This window comes from Gymnoscopelus braueri (genome assembly GCF_963280865.1).
Source record: "Gymnoscopelus braueri genome assembly, chromosome: 8".
NCBI lineage: Eukaryota > Metazoa > Chordata > Actinopteri > Myctophiformes > Myctophidae > Gymnoscopelus > Gymnoscopelus braueri.
The window spans coordinates 41920738-41944206 of NC_137609.1; the positions used below are offsets into that span (position 1 = coordinate 41920738).

The following is a 23469-nucleotide window of genomic DNA, read 5'->3' on the forward strand; positions in this document are numbered from 1 at the left end:
GTGCAATGATACATGATGGAATATGATTAAGGATTATTTTGATTATGGTAAGCTCACATTTCATATCATGACATAAATGTAACTTTCAAAAAAGAAGAAGATTTTTTTTTTTTTTTTTTTTGTTAAAGATTTTTTTTGGGGGGGCAGTCAGGGCATTTGGGGGGGGCATTGCCCCCCCCTTGCCCATGCCTAGATCCGGCCCCATATAAAAAGGCTGAGCAGGCCAAGTTGAACTCAATTTTGGATAAACATGGCAAGAGAAAGGGTTTGTTATTGGGGCACGGATGGTGGGAACGTCACAGTATGCCCAGCTGGCTTGTGTTTCACTGATTATAGTTACATGTGCATTTCGATCTATGGGAGAGACTGGTAAATTGAGTCAGAAATTGTAATACAAATCTCACATTCGATGACCATAATGCTCATGTATTAGCGTGATATGTAAGGAAAAACTAAAGAGCAACTGTTGACAGAGAGAGGGATATTATAGTAGAGCTGCAGTGGCCCAGATCAAACTAATTAGATTCTGAGTTAGGTGTGACTGAGACACCTGTTGTGCATCAAGCTAATCGATGCATACAGGACAGCCCCCCCACACACACACACAGCTCTGCATATTAGTCTGACTACCCATTATTCCAACATCCCAATAGTCAGAAAGATGTTAGGTTCGTGTGAGGTTAGAGTTAGAATGCGTGCCTGCTGTCGTCTGTCCACCACTATGAGCCTAGTCACACGGTCATTACGAAGACAAATTCACATTTGAGAGTTCAGTGGTGCAAAAACCATAGGCATGGTCAACAGCTATGTGCAAAAAAGTGACATAGTCAGATGAGTCATCCTTCACCATAGTACTGTATACTCCACAAGTGGATGAGTGCCTGGAATAGGAATAGGACTGAATGCTTAAAGTGAAGGGGTCTATTATGCAATTACTGTAGGTGTTTCTTATTTTATTTGAGTTTCTGAGACTGTGTGTTGTGTTGTTTGAAATATGTTGTAACGTGTTGTCTTGATCTGTAACGTTCGTGCTGCTGTCTTGGCCAGGTTACACTTGAAAATGAGATTTTGAATATCTACATGGTTAAATAAATACAAACAGATGCTTAAAATATTAAAAAACTAAACATCAGACACAGTGCAAACGTTGAATAAAAACAAAGCAGTTTGGATAGAACTGTTCTCACTCCAGCTATACTGACACATCTGGGGAAATCAAAAATGTCTTTTTTTTCCTGTCCATCTGAATTAAATATACTATTGTCTCACTGAGAGTCGTCTGTTTACAAAGGAAGTGGATTTAAACTTCACAATCATCCCAACATCCAGACCCACCAAGTGTTGGTTAAGCAGGCACAGGAATCCTCAAAATAACCAAAGAGAGCCAGTGATGAATCAAGTGAGATTATTATTTAGCCTTAGAATACCGTTTAAATGTCTTGCTGTCTATGACTATTGACAGGCTGACACTTCATTCTCATTGTTATACAAACAATTCAGACTTTTCCACAGTTTTAAATGCCCAGTGATAATTAGATGGATTAAATTTATGTCTGTGAACAATATGAATGAATACTGCTTTTGTCCTTCTCCACCTGTCAGTCAAAATGCAGGAAAAAGAAAAAACACTAAAGGAGAATTGCCTTTTCAACCTTTTTCAATACTTTAAAGTAACCAGTCCAATCCAGATACATTCTCCCTCAGGCAGAATATTCTTTTCATTATCCTGATATGACACCAGACAGAAACTGGCAGAAATGAACTTTTTCTGTCCTCCAGCATAAAGTACCATTCCAAAACGTTTCCAGCTAATTAAATCGCTTTTCGTAGTCTTTCACAAGACAGAGCAATTATCTTTGTTTACAGATAAAAAATAGTTTGATGACTCATTGAGTCATAAAATCATAGCTCAACACTTAGGGGTGGGGGTGTGAGGTATCCATGATAAGAACAGTTTTGCGGTGGAGTTATCAGAGATGCAATGTGGGAAAGGAAAAAGGAATGTTCACGTTTCCAGGGAGATAAATCACGAGCAGATGAGAGCATAACAGCAGCCTCCTGGCACAGTTCAACTCCTACTGCTGATGATGTTGTCTACTGTATCTCCAGAGCCAGAGACACATTTCTGATTTGTTTTTCAAGAGGGATGTGTCATGTGTGCTTTATATAGATAGCACAGAGGCAATGGATTCCTTTTTTTTTGTATCTTGCAACTGGAAACATTTGAAACAGTCTAGATATTTCGCAAAAAAAGGTTTACGCTTGATGCTAGCCACAAGGAAACAACAAGACACAAGACTTGATTTGTCATGACAGAAACTCTCTCTAGTATGATGGTTGTATGGTTGCATCAATTAGGTGTGTAATCACATATAGCTCGTAGCCCTGAAACATGACTGTCATACCATGACAGTCATGGTGCCGAGTCCCCCTGGTCTAAAGTTGTGTTTGATTTTTTCACATTGCCATCTCTCACATAAGCATAAACGTTCAGATTTCAAATATAAAGTGCTTACCACCGAGCCACGGATGTTACAAGGCGACGCGGACCGCGATGAGTACCCGTATCTCCCGTATTGTTCAATAAAAAGCATTTTAATCCCATCGCCAGCCATTTTTTTTTTGTAATGTATCAGAGTGCAATACACCTCCCAACCATTAGTGTCGCATGGTTGAAAGTATCGGAGACAATTTGGAGAAAATGGCCGGCGATGGGATTAAAATGCTTTTTATTGAACAATACGGGAGGTAGGCTACTTATCGCGGTTCGCGTCGCCTTGTAACATCCGTGGCTCGGTGGTAAGCACTTTATATTTGAAATCTGAACGTTTATGTTTATGTGAGAGATGGCAATGTGAAAAAATCGAACACAACTTTAGACCAGGGGGACTCGGCACCATGACGCAGCTCTGAGTCTAATAGGTTTGATTCAGGCCAGGTGTGACTGCTTAAATCAGATATCACCCACCCTACAGTATTTATTTTGTTCGTTGTGATCATCTTTCTCTTTAAATACCTTTTTATACCGTATGTAAAGCATTTTGATTTGCCTTTGTGTATGAAATGGGCTATACAAATAAACGTAACTTACCTTTCATGCCTAGGTACGCCCTGGCTCCACAGTCAATATACCTCTCAGGCCTCCTCCATAAACGTACTCTACTCTGTCAGGGAACCTGCGGTCCACAGACTTGGACCTCCTCTCTTCCCAAACAAGCAAGCAAACCTTTGGGGACAGAGCCTTCAGTGTGGCAGCCCCCACCCTGTGGAACTCTCTCCCAATGGAGATTCGCCATACTCCTACACTGGACTCTTTTAAGGCTGCCTTGAAAAGACACCTACTCAGGCTTATGGCAATAGTTGTTTGTTGTTTCGTTTGGTTGCTTATTTGGTTGTTCATTGTTTTGATGTAAAGCGTCCTTGGGTTCATGAAAGGCGATCTAAGTTCAAGCTATTGTTATAATTATTATTAGGTGGAAAGAATTCAACATTATTTGTTTTAAACAGGCTAACATTTTAAATGTAGATTTTAGTTGATCTATTCACAAATATGAAACCAAAAAACTAGTACAAGAAGTGAAATGAAATGTTGTGTACAAAAGCCTTCACACAACCAAAAGCCTTGGTTGAAAAACCACTACCACAATCTTTGTTTATGTTTGTGGAGATAAAACGGGCTGATAGCTTTATTAGGCCAATATGTGAGTTCATTGTCTGAACCTCCTTGACCTCCCACGTGTCATTGACCACAGGTGCTCAAAAACGATGTTGTCTGTCCTTCACTTGCAGCAGATTGTGAGCTACCCATGCCACTGGTTCTCAACGTCAGGTCCGGGGACCCCCAGCAGTCCAAATGGAACCCTTCACGCCACGGGTCTGTAACTCCGAGAGTGTCTCCCCGACGTTGAGAAACAGTGCTCTATGTGACAGATGTACTCTACAACGGGTTGCGTTTGCTGGAATACAAGAACGCTCGCCCCAAAACATGCTCGCCCCGGGTCAAATCCGGTGACCTCAGAACGGTCGTCACCAGGTATTCCTAATCTTAACCTCAGTAAAACTATGCCTAAACCTAACCGTATTCCTGAATTTAACCTCAGTAAAACTATGCATAAACCTAAACTTATCCCTAACCTTAAACTCAAACAAATACACGAATACAAGAACCGCTGGGGGCGAGCAGTCAAGGAAACAAATGCGGGCGAGTGGGTTTTAGGGCGAGTCTTCCGGTTACTGTTTGCTGGGGTTAATAGGATGAAAATCCATGCCTCTGCATTTGGCATCCCCTCCCCAGTTATTCTTTTTCATTGTAGGTTGTGATATATTTCATTCCTGATTCTGATCAGCCTGAATTAAATAAATACATTTTATTTTGGGATATCTAGACTATCTCATATGTTTGATGTTTCTCTTTGATAATATCACTTTATCATAATATCAATTTAACAATTCAATAAAAGATGTATGTCTACCACATTAATCCTGACATCTTTTGGGAAACTGTTCTAAATGTATTCGAAAATGTAAAAAAAAAAATGAAATTCAAAAATAGCTAAAATATCAGATTCAGCTATTTTTGCTAATTGTTGCACACATAATTAGCCTATATAGGGCTAAGTGGTTAACCAAATGTCCCCCCATTTGTTTTTTGTGCTTTCCTTTTTTTTTTGCAAATCGAACCCTGTACGTACACAGCTATGCAGCTCTCTATATGGACTGGCATCAGATAGAGCTATCTGCATTACGACAAGGGTTAAAAAATCAGCGATAACCCGGGATTATTAGATTAGTGTCCCTATCGGTTTTCTGTTGGACTTTGCTGTCTGCACATCAGCATGTTTGTGAGGAATCTGCTACTGGTGGAAACATGAAAAAGGAAGTTATTATTCAAATACCAAGTCACTGACATTTACGGGCTTAAGAGAACAATGGCCTCACATTCTTTTCAGTTCGGTCATACATATTTTTTTGTCATGCCATGCTCTCTATCTCTCTCTTTTTCACTCAGTTCCTCTCTCTCTCTCTCTCTCTCTCTCTCTCTCTCTCTCTCTCTCTCTCTCTCTCTCTGTCTCGCTCTGTCTTTCTCATCCTCTCTCTGTTCCAGTCAGTACTCCTGTTTGTAAAAGGCCTGGAGGGTTAACCACAGCCCAGGTGTCCCTATTTTGGCATTCAAAATGTCATTTTTCTTTTTAAAATAAAAATAAATCAATGAAACAAAAATCTAAATTTCCACAATTTTCAAAAATAGGGAAAATAGCAGATCTACAAGCTCACAACATGACACGTGTCATGGAATAGAATACTTTATTGGCAAGCAATTAAAAGCTGTATCTGTGGATTAGATACAAAAAAGCAGAAGCTTGTTTCCATTGTGGTCCATTTTTGAGACATAATACCGTATACAACAAAAAAAGGAAGCACTGGGTTCAATCACAGTGTCTCAAAACAGGTGCTCTGCAGTGGAACAGGTATAGGAATAGAAGCAAAGGAAACCAAAGTTCTGCTTGTGGTGAGGCAGACTATAGGGAAAAAATACTGAGGCACTCCGTCTTCAGGTGAACAAATATAATAATTTATTTAGCAGATGAGCAAGGCAACAGCTGACCGACGCGTTTCGACACTTAGGTCTTCAACAGGGTCTGTTGAAGACCTACAGTAACTGTCGAAACGCGTATTAAATAAGAGTTTGAGAACATTTCAACATTTCAACATTTTCATCAGGTCATCAGGCCTGATGAAGACCTGCATGGGTTGAAACATCCGCACACTGGGAGCTAAGAAACAGTGTGCATACTTCCCTTCCTTCTCCAGTGTATGAATTGTTCAGCACCTGTCCATTTTTGTTGGGATGTGTGTGCTTCCCTTTGGACTCTATAACCCCGAGATAGTGGGCCATCTGCAGTCAAGGGGCAGTCCAGCCAGGGGATGAGTTTTTCTAAGTCTAGTTAGTATTTAAATTAAGCCATGATTTAAGATAAGATTTAAACTTTGGAAGGGAAGTCAGGGATTTCAGATCTGTTGACAGAGCATTCCACTGAGTAGTGGCTGCATGCGTAATAAAATGCATTCTTACCCTTAAGCGTCTTGAACCTGGGGGGAACAAGATCAAAATAACTCCCCCTGATTAAGTACCCATGAGCATCCCTCATGAGCATCCCGTAAGCATGTATTTGGGAACTAAGCCATTTAGGATCTTGAAAGCCAAACACATGCCATGAAAGATGAGAAACTCTCTACTCTTGAGTAGTAACATTACAAGCTGCTTTTGGGAGGTCTGCAATTTAGTTTTCAGTGACTTGGAGATATCAGTATATCATAAAGTGCACGCATAGTCAAAGTGACACTGAATGATGGCACCGGCTAGAGACCTCAGTGCACTTCTGTTGACAAACAGGGATAATGATATGCCTTATATCCTGTACACAATATCCTGCCCAGGAATTGTGCTTTGATTGACCTTCAAAATCACCCTCAAAGCAATCCCCCGCCAAAATACAACCTAAATATGTGACCTGTCTGGTCCTGGCTAAATGATGACATGTCGTGAGCATGTGTCATGACATGTGCTTCGTTGTGAGCTTGTAGATTGGCTATTTTAGCTATTCGTCGTACAATTAAATCAATACGGCTTACAGAAAAGTCAGTGAACTACATTCCTCATAATCTTGTTTCAGTGGTGATGTTATAAATAAAAATGTACATTAACCACCCCCAGGGCTCTATATAAGGTACGCTCCTTTATTCCCTCAACACCAAATCTCTTTGCCAAAAATAGCTGATCTACAATCTTCCAAAATGTTGCATTCCGATGAGTTGTGAGCTTGTAGATATGTCATTTGTTCACAGGATGTAACGTCATAGCCTACCAGTCGTTTATTCGTTATGCCCCTAAACAAATTGGTGAACTCTCATCGCTAACTCCCCTCCCCCCCCTAAATGCATGGACATTAATTCACATCGCTCCTCCTGTCTGCCCCTGGTTACTGGTGTGTTGTAAAAAACTATAAATGAAAACAAATAATAAGCCATATAAATCAAAAACAATTTTAATGTTTAGAAAATGTATATTAAATCATTTTAATTAAAGGCTTTATCTATTTCCAATATGTAGTTTTATTTGGTCTAAAATGCTGAATGTCAATTATTGGTACGCTTTGCAAAGCCAGTTGAATTAGTCATGTGTGTGTGTGTGTGTGTGTGTGTGTGTGTGTGTGTGTGTGTGTGTGTGTGTGTGTGTGTGTGTGTGTGTGTGTGTGTGTGTGTGTGTGTGTGTGTGTGTGTGTGTGTGTGTGTGTGTGTGTGTGTGTGTGTGTGTGTGTGTGTGTACACACCTGTCAATGGGTGGGCAAGGGGTTGCTAATACCTCATAGTTCTGTGAGTGAGTGCATTTTGAGTAACTTTTCTTTTACTTTTTCTCTAGATAGTACCTTTTTATCTATATTCTAGAGATTATTAGGCTGTAAAATGCAGGATACCCCTTAAAGTGACCCCTGACTGGTTTACAATGAGATTACTATGATGTTAATACTGACCAGGTGTGTTTTTCGTCACCTTGGGATGTAATTAAGATCAAGGGTTAACATGCCAGCATGATAAGCTATAGTTCTTGAATTTTAAGTTAACATACAAATAAAAATGCATTCTGTTCATTGGATATTTGAAGATTTTTTTTTTTTATAAACATTGGGAAGTGGCCATTATAAAGACATTTTATAGCAAATAATATTTAGATCAAATACTTAACCACTTGAACCCTATCTACTATGTGCTGTACTTGACCGGGGTCCCACAGGGTTCTATACTAGGTCTACGTATCAAAATCTATTATACCCTTATACCCTAAAATACACTATCTACTGTTTTTGCCTAAAGTTTGCCCCAGAATAGGGTCACTGGGGTAAGGTTCAAGTGGGCAATAATGACCCTCTGGAGAATGAAGACTTATGTTGTTTTTGTTTTGTTAATTTGACTGACAGCAAGAAGGGAAGTTACTTAGGGAAACTTAGGTTTCTAACTAGAAGGTCTCCGCCAGGCCGGGTTGCAGGGCCCGCAAACTTTGGAAGGCAGTTATAGACACTTGGAATGGTATGTGAGAAATCTGACTGATACACCTTGATCACATGACTTCACATGACTACTGGGCGCTCTACGGGAGGGAGATGGCCACGTCCCTGTTTGCTCCGGTCCAACTGTTGAACAAGGCATTACCACCGTCTGTCATCAGTTTGCCCTTGGACTTTTGCTTTCCTCATGGACCTACCTGTGGATTATACCAGTAAAGCAACCTTTTGTGGACTATGTGGTTGAACTTGCCGATACTCTGCACCTTAATCTCACGTACAATACACAATACTCTTCTGGCATTAATGTCATGAACAGTATATATCAGCTGCTATGCTATTTCAAAACCTCATGTATGTAATGTTTGGATGGATATGTGTAAATCTATAGATACCTTGTTGTCTCTTTTTCTTGTCCTTTTTTTCCTTCCCTTGTACCCCCCCCCCTTCTTTCTTTTCTTTTTCTTTCTGGAAACAATCAAAAACGATGGAGCTTGCACAGAAACGAATTTCACCCACTGTTTTACACCTGTAAACTTGTGATGAATTAAGAGGAAAGTATATATTCAAAAGGAAAAAGGTTAGAACAAATTCAAAACTTCACTGTATTACAGTTAGAGGGGTTGAATTATGGAACACCAGTGGTGAAGATCTGAAAAATTGCAGTACAATACTCAAGTTAATTCTTTTTTATAAATGCAACATATTGAAAGGATATTGTAGTAAGCTCTGAAGATGAACACCAGAAGCTGTTTTTTTGTTGTTGTTTGTTCTGTTTTTGCTTCTGTTTTTCTGTTTTCATAGTATTTTACATAGATTTTAAATATTATTTGGAAAAGTAATAAGGGATAGGACTAGATAAGTTTTCAACTTCTTCGAACTTTTCGAACACCCCAAAGTTGTATTTGTTTTCCTATTTTTACATTTCTTATTTTTAAGTGCATTATGTTTATTTGATGTATTTCTTTTGTCTTTTAACAGTGTTCAAAAAAACAAAAAACAAAATTGACAATAAAGTTGATTCTGATTATTGTCTCCGCCAGGCCGAAAGGCATGGCGAGAGAGTATGTTTTACCCCCTGTCCGTCCGTCCGTCCGTCCGTGTGTCCGTCCGTCTGTCAGCAGCTAATCTCTGGCACCGTTGGCTTGATCGCAGTGAAACTGTGCACACACACTCCCTGGATGCCAATTCAGAACCTCTGCCCCAACATTTTCACATGGCCCTGTTATAGCGCCACCAGGAGGTCGATTTGTGCAAAACCCATTTTTTGATATTACTCCTACAGATTGTATCCAAACGTCATAGAAATCGGTACACAGTATCTCTATAGTCATGTGATCAACCCGGATCTGTCCGATTTCCCAGATTCCATCCTCATTGGCTAAGGTTGGCCTCCAAAGTTTGCAGGATTGGTCCGTTTTGAACAAAATGCCCCAAATCATGAACGCAGCTTGCAATTTCCGTGAAATTTCACACACACATTCCCATTAGGCCGCGGAAGAAATGCCACTTAAAAAAATTCAAATTTACCTCATGGTGGCGCTATAACAGGCCGATTCGTGTTTTTACCTATAACTGCACCGATCTGTGTAAAACTTTGTTTGCACACTCTCTAGAGGGCAAGGAAAAACCTTTGCCCTGCATTTTTCACATTTGCCTTTTATAGCATCACCAGGAGGCCGTCTAAAGTAAAAAAATAAATTTGATATTAAGCCTTCAGATTTTATCCAAATTTCACGCAAATCGGTACACATGATCTCTATAGTCATGTGATCAAGACGGATCTCTTTGATTTCTCATATTCCATCCTGATTGGCTAAGATTGACATCTAAACTTTGCAGGACAAAATGCCGCAAATCATGAACCCACCGTCTGATTGCGGTGAAACTTTGCACACACATTCGCACTTCGTTGAGGAACAAATGCCACCCTTTTAACATTGCCCTATTATAGCGCCACCAGGAGGCAGATTTTTGCAACACTTTTCTTTTTTATATTACTCCAACACATTTTGTCCAAACATCATGCAAATCGGTACATATTATCTCTCTAGTCAAGTGATCAAGATGGTTCCGTCCGATTTTTCCTATTCCATCCTGATTGGCGAATTCCGAACATTGCTGACCCACAACAACCTACCTGACCTGGCGGAGACCTGTGCTCCGAGTAGCACTTTTTCTAGTTCTGATTCTGATTTGTATCGATTTTTGTGAGTTTTTGGACAAAAGTTGTAGGATAGAAGCAACATGTGTGCTTTGAAGAAAACGCAAAACGGAATATCTATTCTAGCACAAATGGCTGGGGCCTATACTGTATGGGGAGTTGCGTCATGATCCAAGGTAAAAAAGTTTTAGAATCAGAATCAGAATCAGTTTTATTGTCACATCACAGGTTTACAAGGTAAAAAAGTGGGTGAAATTCATTTTTGTACATCGTTCCCATCGCAACGTTAGTTTCCATAGAAAGAAGAGGGGGGGGGGGAGAAGAAGAGGGGGGGTGGGGGGCAAGTGGGAAGGAGATCAAAACAAGAGAGCAACAGAAGGCCAGACAAGTTATCTACATATTTACAAAGTACCTGAGATAATAAAAAACTAAGGTGCCTGAGCATAGCAGCAATGTATGTATACTGTGCATGTTATACTTATACTGTGCATGATATACATATGGACGTTAAGGTGCTTAGAGGAAAAGAGCACAATAAAAAAAGACAAAAAAAGTCAGTGCGTTATACATGGGATTAAGGTGCAAAAGGTCAGTGCGTGTCCACCTAGGGTGGACTACCCTAGTATAATCCGCAAGTAGCTCCATGAGGGAGTGCAACAAAAAGTCATTTGTACCTGGTGTAGTCCACAGGTGTGTACGATCTACGGTTCAAGAGTTGTAGGCCAAAACATGAAGGGGCCTGGCTGTTATAGTGCCAACATGAGGCCGATTTGAAAAATGTGGTGCAGAGATTCTTTCATGGCCTACTGGGAGTATGCGTGCAAAGTTTCACTACAATCGGTCCAACGGTGACAGAGATTAGCTGTTCACAGACACATACATGGACAGACGGACAGATGGACACACACACACGGAAGGACGGACAGGAGCGAAAACATAGTCTCCGGCCTTCGGCCGTCTAGCCAAAGGCTATCCGGCCTGGCAGAGACAATTCTAAGCAATACTGATGTTCGGAACAAGAATTAGGCATGAACTGGTGATTGTGTAGGCTACTGCTTATTACGCAGCGCAAATAGTAGATGTACAAGCTCACAAACGTGTCATGATGCGATGCGTTGTGAGCCTATATGCGAGGCCTTTATGAATCAGGCATCAACTATATAATTTCACCGCCAATTTTCATATCATTTATTCATCATGCCCCCGGTTATGCATCTATGAATGAAGCCATGTTAATCTCTCTGTTTTTACTTAAATAAAAGTAATAATAAACATAATATAAAAATTATCTGCTACAAATAAAAAGCCTGCATTAAAAGTTTGAGGAACCAAATAGAACATGGTGCCACTTCTCCATTGTCGTGGCCAGGGTGGCCGTGTCCATCAACCGCCACCCTGTTCTTTTCTGTCCCCCTATTTTTTATTGTCCTCAAGCTCGTACTTACAGTACCAAAGTTAGTACTCCCATTTTGCAAAATGTGTCACTCCAAAGTATACAATTAAGTGGTTAATGTACAGTTTGGTATAAATAATCTAAATCTACAAAGTAACTGGTAACTAGCTGTCAAATAACATCAACATTTTACTTAAGTACAGTAGTTGAGCCACTGGTTATTGGATGGTGCATGGTGGTAACATGCACACTTGACAGTCTTCTCCCACATTCTGTCCTTGGTACTCGTCTGGCTGTATCTTTACTGCCAGCTGCCAATGGTTTAACAAGCAGCTTTAAAACTTGTGAGGCATGTCTGTTCCCTGACAAACATTGCCCTATAGAGACATTAACCACACTTTGACTCTGAAAATGGCTCAAATCAAATTAGCATTCTAATTGTTTGCAATAAGCCAAAGCCAGGTAATGTTCCAGATTTTTGCTCACCTACCTACTATAACTTTAATGTTTTTATTTTATTTTATTAACCACCTTGACAGGTTAGGATAGCCACCCTGGGTGGTAGTGCTCAGGAGGTAGAGTGGCCGCTAGGAAACGGAAGGTTCCCAGTTCAATCCCTGGCTCCACCTGGGTTAGGAATGTACTTGAGAAAGACACTGAACCCCTAATTGCTCCCGATGAACAGGTGTGTGAATGGGTGAATGTAATGCATATCGTTGCTGTCCGGCAGAAACCGGAAAAAAAATCAGGGCCATTGAACACCCTCTACGTCTGTGTGTTGGTAAAAACCATTGGATCCTTACGGTTTTGCTGACTCCAGGCTCCACCCCCTTTTGACCTCCAACCTCATTGTGAGCTTGGAGGTCCATTCAGCTGTTCTTATCAATGACAAACAAAACCTCCTAACTCCACTTTTTTTCATTTCCTGAAAAATGAACATTTTGGAGTTAGCTGGTTTCTGCCGGACAGCAGAGATATTGTAAAGTGCTTTGCATAAAGGATAATAAACACACCATTTATAATGATGTGTAGAAAATGATTGATACGGATGTTTGTCTTAGTAGTGTTTCATGATGTTTCCTGAACATTGTATTGTTGTGAATAAAATAACTTACACACATAGTCATAATAGGGCAGATGAACACAAGGCAATGACTTTTATTGAACTCAACAACAGCACAGTTAAAATGGGAGCAAATACAAAATGTATATGTGAATATCTAGCTCTTTAAATACAAACAATTTAACATCAAGGTAAAATTGGAGTTACATTTTGACAGTTTAGTATCAGAATAGAGAGAAGTTGCATGGAGAATATCTCAGTTATATACATTTTACCTTTTTGGATTAGAGGTACATTCTGCTACCTGAGTGAGGTGTGGCACGCACGCACGCACGCACGCACGCACGCACGCACGCACGCACGCACGCACGCACGCACGCACGCACGCACGCACGCACGCACGCACACAGACACACACACACACACACACACACACACACACACACACACACACACACACACACACACACACACACACACACACACACACACACACACACACACACACACACACCCTTCACTAAAACTACTTTGGCTTTATGTTTGACAAACAGATAACTAGACTCCACACACTCTAAAGTTTAAAAGTCAAATTTTTAACAAAGATTTCCAGTATATTATTCACACCACTGCCCTGACTTCAGTGCGAGCCTATCACAATAATGATACAAAAGCACAAAAATGTACAAATCACAAGGCACACTTAAACAATTCATGTTACGATACACAGGAGACGCACGGACACACTCACGGACGCACGCACGCACGCACGCACGCACGCACGCACGCACGCACGCACGTGCACACACACACACACACACACACACACACACACACACACACACACACACACACACACACACACACACACACACACACACACACACACACACACACACACACACACACACACACACACACACACACACAGATTAATCCTACTTCCTGCTATACAGTACGTCAGAGAACAGTGAAGGTGGCAGGTGCACATCATGATATGATGTGTGTCCTGAGGCCATATCATGGATCCATCTAAAGTTTCAGTCTCAGCAGAAACTCTCTTAACCAAAATACATGCAAAACACAGACACACAGGCACACACACAATAGAATCGCCTAACCAAATCCATGTAAAATGAGAGCTGGCTCTCACTGTCAATGCATCGCATTTTAACAGGCAGTTTCAGTGAAACGCAACACCACCAAGCTGAGAGCAAACAGTATAGCTCTCTGCACACAAAGGAAGGTACCTGATAATCAAGTCTTAATGAGTGCATGTTTGACTGTACAGCACTATATAAAATATACATTTCAAACACAAAGCGTAGCATTTTGTACATGTCGGGCAAACAAAATGATGGGGATGATATGTTTGAATGGCTATAATATCTGTTTTGTGACAAAAAAAAAGAAACAAAAAGACATCGGCTCTAAATCAGCTGCATGAAAGTATACACAATAAAATCCTCAGTTATCCATTTGCAACTCAGAGAGTGTACAAATGTAAATGCTGGTTACATTTGTAACACAGGATTTGACTGTGTGTGATACTTTTCAACAGTGTAAAAGCAACATGTAAGGAAAAGCGTAGCAGTAAATGTAACATTACAAAACACCTTCATTGCGGAGTCTTCTCAGAGGATTCTCCTCCATTATTTCTTTGTTACAACGACAACCCTGATCAAAAAATTATGTGCAAGACACAAAGATCCTTATTCGCCACATTCTCCTCCTGAAATGATTTTTCAGACATAGTCCTTCGTGGCATAACCCCCACCACCGCCGCTGGTGCTGCGGGGCAGCTGGTGCTGCGGGGCAGAGTAGGCCATACGTGGGGGCTTGTACCTCTTCTCCTCCCTGGGGGGGCAGGAAGAGCACAGCATGGCTCCGCCGATCAAGAGCAGGGCTGCGGCGGCCCAGCCGATGTAGAGGGAGGCCCCCAGCTCTCGCCGCTGGGCGTTGGTCAGGATGGGGTTGTAGAAGTCCCTGATGATGGTGCTGGCTGACCAGGAGACGGGGATGAGGACCAGGAGTCCGGCGAAGATGAAGAAGATCCCAGCGATGATCATCACTTTAGCCTTGGCCGCCTCCTCCTCGATGCAGTTGGTGCACTTGGCTCCGACGATGGAGATCATGACGCCCAGCACTCCGAGGATGATGGAGATGATGGTCATGGCCCTGGCAGCCTGCAGGTCCTGGGGCAAGGCCAGCAGGGAGTCATACACCTTACACTGCATCTGGCCAGTGCTCTGGACGACACAGTTCATCCACAAACCCTCCCAGATGGTCTGCGCTGTGATGATGTTGGCTCCTATGAAGGCAGTCACCTTCCACATCGGCATTGCAGTCACAATGATGGTGATGATGAAGCCAATGACTCCAAGGGCAATGCCCACGATCTCCATGCCCATAGACATCTGGCTTCTCCGGTGGCGTCTCCTTGGTAAGATGAAGATGTATGTCGGTTTTTAGAATCGGCAAATCTTCTTCACCTCAGGAAATGCCAATAAAGGCTAGGGTTTTCTGCTTCTCCTTTTCGGCCTCCTTTGTCGTGTGCTGTGCCCTCTCTAGCACTGTGGGATGAACTGAGACTGAGACTAGGTGATGTATAGAAAGATGCTGCCACGGAAACACAAGTCCTTTATACCTCTGGGGAGCCGGGTGAGCAGGGGAGGAGTCCCCTGGTGATGATGTCACGGGCAGGGTGTGCAAGGCCTCTTAGCAAAAACAACATGCACCTGTACACGTTCAGGAGGCTGCCCAAGGGGGAGGGGGGAGGGGGGGTCAGAGGAATTGGGCGGGAGAGGAGAGTAGTGAGGGGGAAGGGTAATGACCAGTAAGATGACTCCTGATTGTTCTTATACATATATACTTATGTATGCCTTAGTACCTTGGTTTGGCTTGATTTAATGTGGGATTATTTTTCTCTTATACGGTTGTTCATAATCTACAGGTGAAATTGAGGTATCTGTGTATCTGAAGAGTATTTGTTTGTACACAGTCTTCCTCAACGCAGATACAAACAGACTTTTAGGAGTGGTATAGAAATGATCGGACCTTACAAACAAGATAAGGCAATTGTTGGTTTGAAAACAAACACCAAGTCAATTAGAGAATTGTTAACGCCCTCTCTTTAAACTACCCTCAGGTGAAATGGAGAGTTGACCATATAGTGGACAATAGATGACCATTGTGGTTCACTTTGTTGTGTTTTCTCACAGATTCGGCCGATGCTGCTTAGAAACCTTGTTGTGAGTAAGCATGGAAACACACATGCACGCACACAGGCACACACACACACACACACACACACACACACACACACACACACACACACACACACACACACACACACACACACACACACACACACACACACACACACACACACACACACACACACAGTATGTTACATTACACATAAGCCCTCAGGCAGTGAGAAGAATGGTCCTCTGCTACTGGCTGGCCATTACTTCCTGGTTCCAGCAGTGGTGGGCTGTGCAGCAGCCAAAAGTCTGTGTGAGGAAGCCGTAGAAACCGGTATAACTGCACTCAGAGCAAATATGAGAGGAAAGAATACATAATGGGCTAGCCCTCAGACACCCTTAGTACACAGACAACGTGATCATCTCAGTATCGGTTATACAATTACGTAGACCAAAACATCCATCCAAGGGAGATGTAAGCTTCATCTTCATGACTGCACAATCAGGAGGAAATAAAAGTAATCCAATTACTCCAAAGCAGTGCAGTATATTCACCCTCTGTATGCATCTGTGTCCGCTAATGATGAGCAGGCTTGGTAAACAAAAACAAAAAAAGCATTGTGAATCATCTCTAAAGAACTACAGTAAACTGCTGTGTATTAATTAGAACTAAAATAATGACACTGGTAAAAACAACAGGACCATGATCAAAACAAAATGTCTTTAGTAAGCGTCTTTTTATCCTTGAAAATATGCTTCAGGGTTAACAAGGAATATACACAAACATTCATCATTTATAAAAACAAGAGCAGACAGGGATTCAACAACTGTATTATGCAATACAGTTATTCCAAATCAGGCGCGCACACACACACACCCCCACGCACGCACGCACGCACGCACGCACGCACGCACGCACGCACGCACGCACGCACGCACGCACGCACGCACGCACGCACGCACACACACACACACAAACAAACACACACACACACACACACACACACACACACACACACACACACACACACAAACCAAACAAACAACAGTAGTTGATGTATCAGTCCTAAGGCAACATGGAGGCATATGGTTTACATTTCACTTTATCAGTTCTATGTAATCTCATTCTAATCTCAGTTCACCTTGTGACACTATGACCATAAACATGACAACAAGTATAGGCTGTTTATAAGAAGTATAAACAGCCTATAATTGCACATTGCAAAAATTAAGCACTGTGTCCTCAACATTTGTTATTTAAAGTAATACTAGGTAACTTTTTCAACAAAACTAAAGTTAAATTGTATATCTTTTGTGAGTGGCAAAATTTCACAACACCCACTCCATGAATTTCACCCCCGAAAGCTTTTTCTATTATAATTTCTATTGAAAAGGTGGCTCTGTGAGCCTTTCCCGCGAAAATGACGTCATCCGGCCGGAAAACGGAAACGGAAATGCACCGGTTTCCTGTTTGGCCAGGAACTACCGCGCTAATAACAAAAAGGAATCTCACGCTGTTTTTAAGAGATTGTAGGATTTGAAGATCGAAAAACAACAGAAAACGAAAACACAGCGCACGGTAACTAAAGCTCCACTGGCTAAGAGAAACGATCCACAGAGAGTATAAAACAATTAAAAGAACGCTTTTTGAAACGCTTCCGTCTTCTGGTGAAAACAAATGGCAATGACCAGCAGAGGCTGCTAAAAATCGTTATTTGTGGATCTGCATTGTATTACTTTAAAATATCAAATAACAAGTAAACTTCTTCTGCGGAAATATTTTTTTGTCCATATCTCACCTTGTGGTTATTTTTTGGCTCCTTGCCCACTGGTTGGCATAGATTGAACTAGTGGGTCTATAACAACCCAATATAAATGTTTACATAAAGGTTTATTTGATCTTATCTTATCTATATGACACCCGTAAATTAGCTGTAGGCCTACCCCTCAAAGACACTGTGTTGACAAGATGAAGACACTTCTACAATCTTGTTGACTGTCAGGTGTCATCCATGGTTGAACTACAGTAGCTTATATATTTTATGAGGTCCAAATGTCTCACCAAGAACAGAAAACCGAGAAACATAAATTTGACTTGTGTTTGGCTTGATCTTATTTCAGGGGTCTCAATTAGGTTAAGAGTTTTAACTTGAGGTTAACATTAATGATATGCATGTATAACGGTACCTGTTGGTATAATACAACATTTACAATAGAGCAGGGTTTGTATGTCTGTCCCCTACATAGACCAATTCCAGCTCATACCACTACATAGCCTAGCCCTAGGACATCATTAAACAGAATCCCCTCTGGGAATAAACAAGCACAGTATGAACCGTTTGAACAACCAGGAAATGCCTGGTGAAGTGAAAGTGAAAAAGTAGAAAGATTGCAATTTCCATTTGGCCAAAGGAGACATTGATGATCACCACACTAGTCGACATGCCCACAAACAGCCAGTTTGTCAATATGGGGACCATGCCATCCTGAGTCTTCCTGATCAGTGCGGCTTCACCACTGAACACCATATTGTGACTTGTGCAGCTTCATTCACAAACTGCACACACATAGTAAAGTACTATAGATAGCTAAAGATTGAACAGAGGGAGGCCAAGCCGTAATTAGACTCTGTCTTGTTTGAAACAAACTGATCGTTTTGTCAACAGCAACCTGGTGGAGTCATGTCCGGTGAGACTCACAGTGCAGAATGAACAGGTTTCCCTGTTGAGCCCTTTGCCACAGCACACCTGCCCAAACACAAGGGAACAATTTGATTATTCAAAAGGGGAAGCTGTGAGTATCTCGGCCACCAGCTGAATAGCTCAGTCATTGAGCAGTGGAAGTTTCGATTGAAATGAGCCTTGTACTTTCCATGGACTTCCTCTCTTTGTCGAGTTACTGTATGTGTCTAAATATCATTATTATATCTATTATTCCATGACAATGTTTGACAGAAAATCAGCTGTCAGGTGGGACTGTACAGACATGTGAAAATGCTAGGCAAAACTGATATTTGTTTTAGTTCAGATTAGTTGGTTCAATTTAACATCGGTGCCCAACACTCTTTTTGTCTTCTCCACAAAAGTGAATTATTATTGATTGCCTTGGTTTTCTATAATAACAAAAATATGAAATTAAAGCTTATCATAGCGTATTGACATTTTAAATTAAATACGTCATCCTTTAGGAAGTCATTATGAATGGGGATAAACTCCTTGTAGTATGTGCCCATGCCATCAGTTAATGCTTTTTGCATTAACCGTACAGGAATTGTAAAACATATTTCATCACCCTTCGGTTACTTCCTTAAACTAGGTCTTTAACTACTTATGTTGCAATGGCTGTATATTTACCTGAAATATCTCACCTTCTCACCCAGGGTGAAACTGAAACCTATTAATTATGTGTGCTCTCAGTACAGTTCTATCTTCTATTATACCAAGCATTCATGTCCAACATTTTTATGGCCCTTTCAATCATCCTTATCCCAAGGAGTGTACATTAGTCCATACATTGGGAGAGTTACTGTACACTTCACAAATCTTTATTATACTGTATATGCTCAGATCATCTATAAACAAAATTTTCAGGTTACATGTCTCATTAAACCTTTGCACTGAAAATACAAGATCGACATAGATACACTGTTAATACAACAACAAAAACAGTACTGTATGCCTAAACAGAGAAAACGTCAGTGTTAATTTAACTCTGAGACTGGACAGGACACCCAAAAATGTACATATTGACTTGGGTTTTACAGCACTACTTTATCATAATATAAAAGATAAAATGTTTAACTTTGCTCTCACATTTCATATTGTACAAATAGTAGGCCTACCACTTTTGACCTTTCTATGATGGGCCATTGTAGCTCTGAACAATGCTATATAATGCTGTGCCTTTCCTACAGCACAGTATACAGTATATTTTATCTGTAGCATGAAAGCGTTACTTATGGTTAACCTGAAAGATACGTATAATGTTAATTGGGCTTTGACAATTACTACAGTGACTTCTAATTGCTTCTAACAGTGGCAAGACAATAGCATAAAATCTATGAAAATGTTTTGTTTGATATACACATGCATCAGAACATAAAATAAAGTTACCAATAATTACAAAACACAATAAATATATGAACTTTTACGTTGGCCTACAAAAATCTCATGGATGATTTTTTTTTTTTGCTGACATATTCCCCATTTGTATTATTACTTACATCACTGTGACTGTAGACCAAAGTAAACTGTAAACAGTGTGAGTTTTTTTCTTCATCCCCAAGGACAAGGAAATAATAGTAAAAGTGATTTAGTCCTTTCCTCAGCAGAATACGATCTTTTTAACGCCTCTCTTTCAAAATGTGATGCAGTCATGTTCATATGGTATTTGTTCACGTGAAGTACCCTACTGTCATATTCATATTACTGGTATATACAATTCTGATCAAACAGACATAAAGGACAACTCCTTCTCTTTCTTTTACCCTCCTCTAGTTGGGTACAGAAACCAGGATAATGAGCAGTTAAATCGTTGTTTCTACATACTACAGTCTCCCCGGAATCCAACTATATTCAGGTGAATGCATGCAAGAGGAAGGACATTTTCTATATCCTTCCTCAAATGCCTCAGGCTTCCATTTCCCTTGTCCTCACACATAGTCTCTCCTGTTGTAGGAGCTCGGTGCTGTTGACCTTAATGGAGCGGCAGAGTACGCCATGTGGCTCTGGACGGGCATAGAGTACCTGGTGGGTTTCTCCTCCTGGGGAGGACAGCTACAGCAAAGAATGGACCCCCCGACCAGAAGCAGGAATGCCGCGGCCCATCCCAGGTAGAGCGCGGCCCCGATCTCCATCTTCTGTCCGGAGGGGACTATTGGGCTATAGAACTCGATGACGATGGTGTGTGCCGACCAGGAAACAGGAACCAGCTGGGCCAAGGCGGCCGCGATGAACGCCCCGCCGGAGGAGGCCATCACCCTGGCTTTAACCCCTTCCTGCTCAATGCAGTTTGTGCACTTGGCGCCCACCACAGAGATGAGGAGTGCCACTACCCCCACCAAGATGGCCACCACCGAGAGAGCCCTGGCAGCCTGCAGGTCCTGGGGCAAGGCCAGCATGGAGTCGTAGACCTTGCACTGCATCTGGCCTGTGCTCTGCACCACGCAGCTCATCCACAGGCCCTCCCAGTACACCTGAGCCGTGACGATGTTGGCCCCGATGAAAGCGGAGACCCTCCACATGGGCAGGGCGCAGCTGACCACGCTCAGCACCCAGCCCAGCACCGAAAGACACACACCGACCAGTTCAAGTCCGAACGATGCCATTGCGCGCCCCAAAACAGGCGTCTCGTCTGAAGATAGACTCCTGTTTTGAAGGCTTCTGTCCTCACTGAATGTCTCTTTCAAGCTGTTGTCCTGTTTTCCTTTGCTCCTCCTCTCTTTTATTGATAACTTGAGTGTTTCTCTTTATAAACTGTGTACAGTAGCCTTTGTATGAAGTGCAACTGTACAGTAGTAGAGTCGCTCCCGTCTCGGTAGCCTGACCCTCTCAACCTTATCCACAAGCTTTCTTTGCCTCCAATCTCTCCTCCTGTTGCTACATCCAAGAAATGATTTGTCACAGCATGCTCTTTCTCTGGACACGCACTCTTCTCTCTGTCTCTCTAGTGTGTTGGTGCTTCTGCAGTTGATAGATGTCCAGTATAGAATGGCTTATGCTTATCTTTGTATCGTTTATTACCCAGTGGTCAGGCACACCCAGTGACGTGGCTCACCAAACCAAGCCAATCAAGCGTCTTCTAGGCTGTGTTTACCACCTGGGGTGTGTGTGGACTAATGTGTGTGTGTGTGTGTGTGTGTGTGTGTGTGTGTGTGTGTGTGTGTGTGTGTGTGTGTGTGTGTGTGTGTGTGTGTGTGTGTGTGTGTGGGTGTGTGTGTGTGTGTGTGTGTGTGTGTGTGTGTGTGTGTGTGTGTGTGTGTGTGTGTGTGTGTGTGTGTGTGTGTGTGTGTGTGTGTGTGTGTGTGTGTGTGTGTGTGTGTGTGTTTTCCCCAATAAAGAGTAGGTTTTATGACCCTTGACCCTTTGCCCATAGTAGCACCGTGCAGGCGTGCACGACTACTACTTTATTGCTGTTGATGAGTAATGAGTGGCCAAGGCAGCTCTTTTAATGTGGTTGATAGGTAACCAGATGGTGCAATAAGAGAGACAGCCACTTCTCTACACTTTAGGCAAGTTTAATCATACACACATTTCAACAACAAGGCAATTCAAATTGCTTTGCAAAAAACATTAAGAGCATTACTGTAAGACAAAAAGCAAAAGAAACATATTATACAAGGATATTTGTATGCAAAGCTGTTATTAAAGTGTTAAGAGAAAAAACAAGAATAAATTATAAATGAAATAAAATCAATTTAAATATGAGTTACAGTGCAGCGCATGAAATGAATGAAAAAAAATACTCAGTAAAAGGCAGTGGCTAACGGAAAAGTCTTCAGCTTTGATTTTAAAGAACAGGGAGCTTTAGCAGGTCTCCATTTTTCTCCATGTTTGTGGTGGTGGTGAATACAAACTAAATTCTCCACAATTTGATTTTGATTTTGGTTTCAGAAGGTAGACCTGATTAGAAATGTATTTTGGCCATTTATAAACCTACAGTAGTATTATGAAATAAATGATTTGACAGACACGGAGCCATGTGAGAAGAACTGGAGTGATCTTGGTCTTAGTAAGGACTTGAACAGAAGCATTCTGAATCAACTCCAGCTGTATTAGGGGTTCGCTCATAATTCCGACATCCCATTATTCCGACCATTTAGGTTAGTGTGAGGTTAGGGTTAGGGTTAGTCACCCTGTCTGATCGACACTTGTAAAGACACTCAGTAGTCAAGTCTACTGAAGATAAATGAATGGAAGTGTACAGTGTGTGTGTGTGTGTGTGTGTGTGTGTGTGTGTGTGTGTGTGTGTGTGTGTGTGTGTGTGTGTGTGTGTGTGTGTGTGTGTGTGTGTGTGTGTGTGTGTGTGTGTGTGTGTGTGTGTGTGTGTCTGTGTGTGTGTGTGTGTGTGTGTGTGTCTGTGTGTGCCTGTGTGCGTGTGCGTGCGTGTATATGCTTGTGGGGGCCGTGTGTGTGAGAGTGTGTGTGAGAGAGTGTGTGTGAGAGAGTGTGTGTGCGTGCTTGCGTGCGTGCGTGCTTGCGTGCGTGCGTGTGTGTGTGTGTGTGTGCGTGCGTGTGTGTGTGTGTTTTTGTGTGGAGGTAAAGCGGTAATTTAATGCTCAAAATGTATACGGTTAATATAGTTGACTCTGTAGCAGCCATCAGCTGGGTGAAGCTGAAACTGCAGGATTAATAAAGGTCTACCTTACCTTACCTTAGTGTTAACATCAACAAACGAACATGCACCTGACCTCATAAACAACCATTTGATTTGTTCAAAGCCATGAACATGCTGTTGGGCAGTAATTCCAGCCATTCTGTCGTCAGGTCAGTAAGATGTGGTTACACAACTACTAGACATATACCAGTATTTGTAATGTATAAAATCATAATTTCTTGTTAATGGCAAACTGGCCAAATGAAAAA

General features: G+C 41.7%; 2 protein-coding genes across 2 annotated transcripts; both read right to left on the minus strand.

The window, feature by feature from the left end:
* Nucleotides 1-12746: 12746 nt before the first annotated feature.
* On the minus strand, nucleotides 12747-15276 carry LOC308090627 (claudin-3-like). The gene has a single exon (XM_080435883.1). It carries the CDS (start codon nucleotides 15095-15097, stop codon nucleotides 14426-14428), a length of 672 nt encoding a protein of 223 aa, XP_080292009.1. The 5' UTR covers nucleotides 15098-15276; the 3' UTR covers nucleotides 12747-14425.
* A 4233-nt stretch (nucleotides 15277-19509) lies between these two features.
* On the minus strand, nucleotides 19510-21573 carry LOC308090626 (claudin-4-like). The gene has a single exon (XM_080435882.1). It carries the CDS (start codon nucleotides 21210-21212, stop codon nucleotides 20538-20540), a length of 675 nt encoding a protein of 224 aa, XP_080292008.1. The 5' UTR covers nucleotides 21213-21573; the 3' UTR covers nucleotides 19510-20537.
* Between the last annotated feature and the right edge of the window lie 1896 nt (nucleotides 21574-23469).

What these genes read in the sequence shown, in the direction of transcription:
- LOC308090627 (XM_080435883.1), bottom strand. Translation starts at nt 15,097, where the DNA reads ATGTCTATGGGCATGGAGATCGTGGGCATTGCCCTTGGAGTCATTGGC.
- LOC308090626 (XM_080435882.1), bottom strand. Translation starts at nt 21,212, where the DNA reads ATGGCATCGTTCGGACTTGAACTGGTCGGTGTGTGTCTTTCGGTGCTG.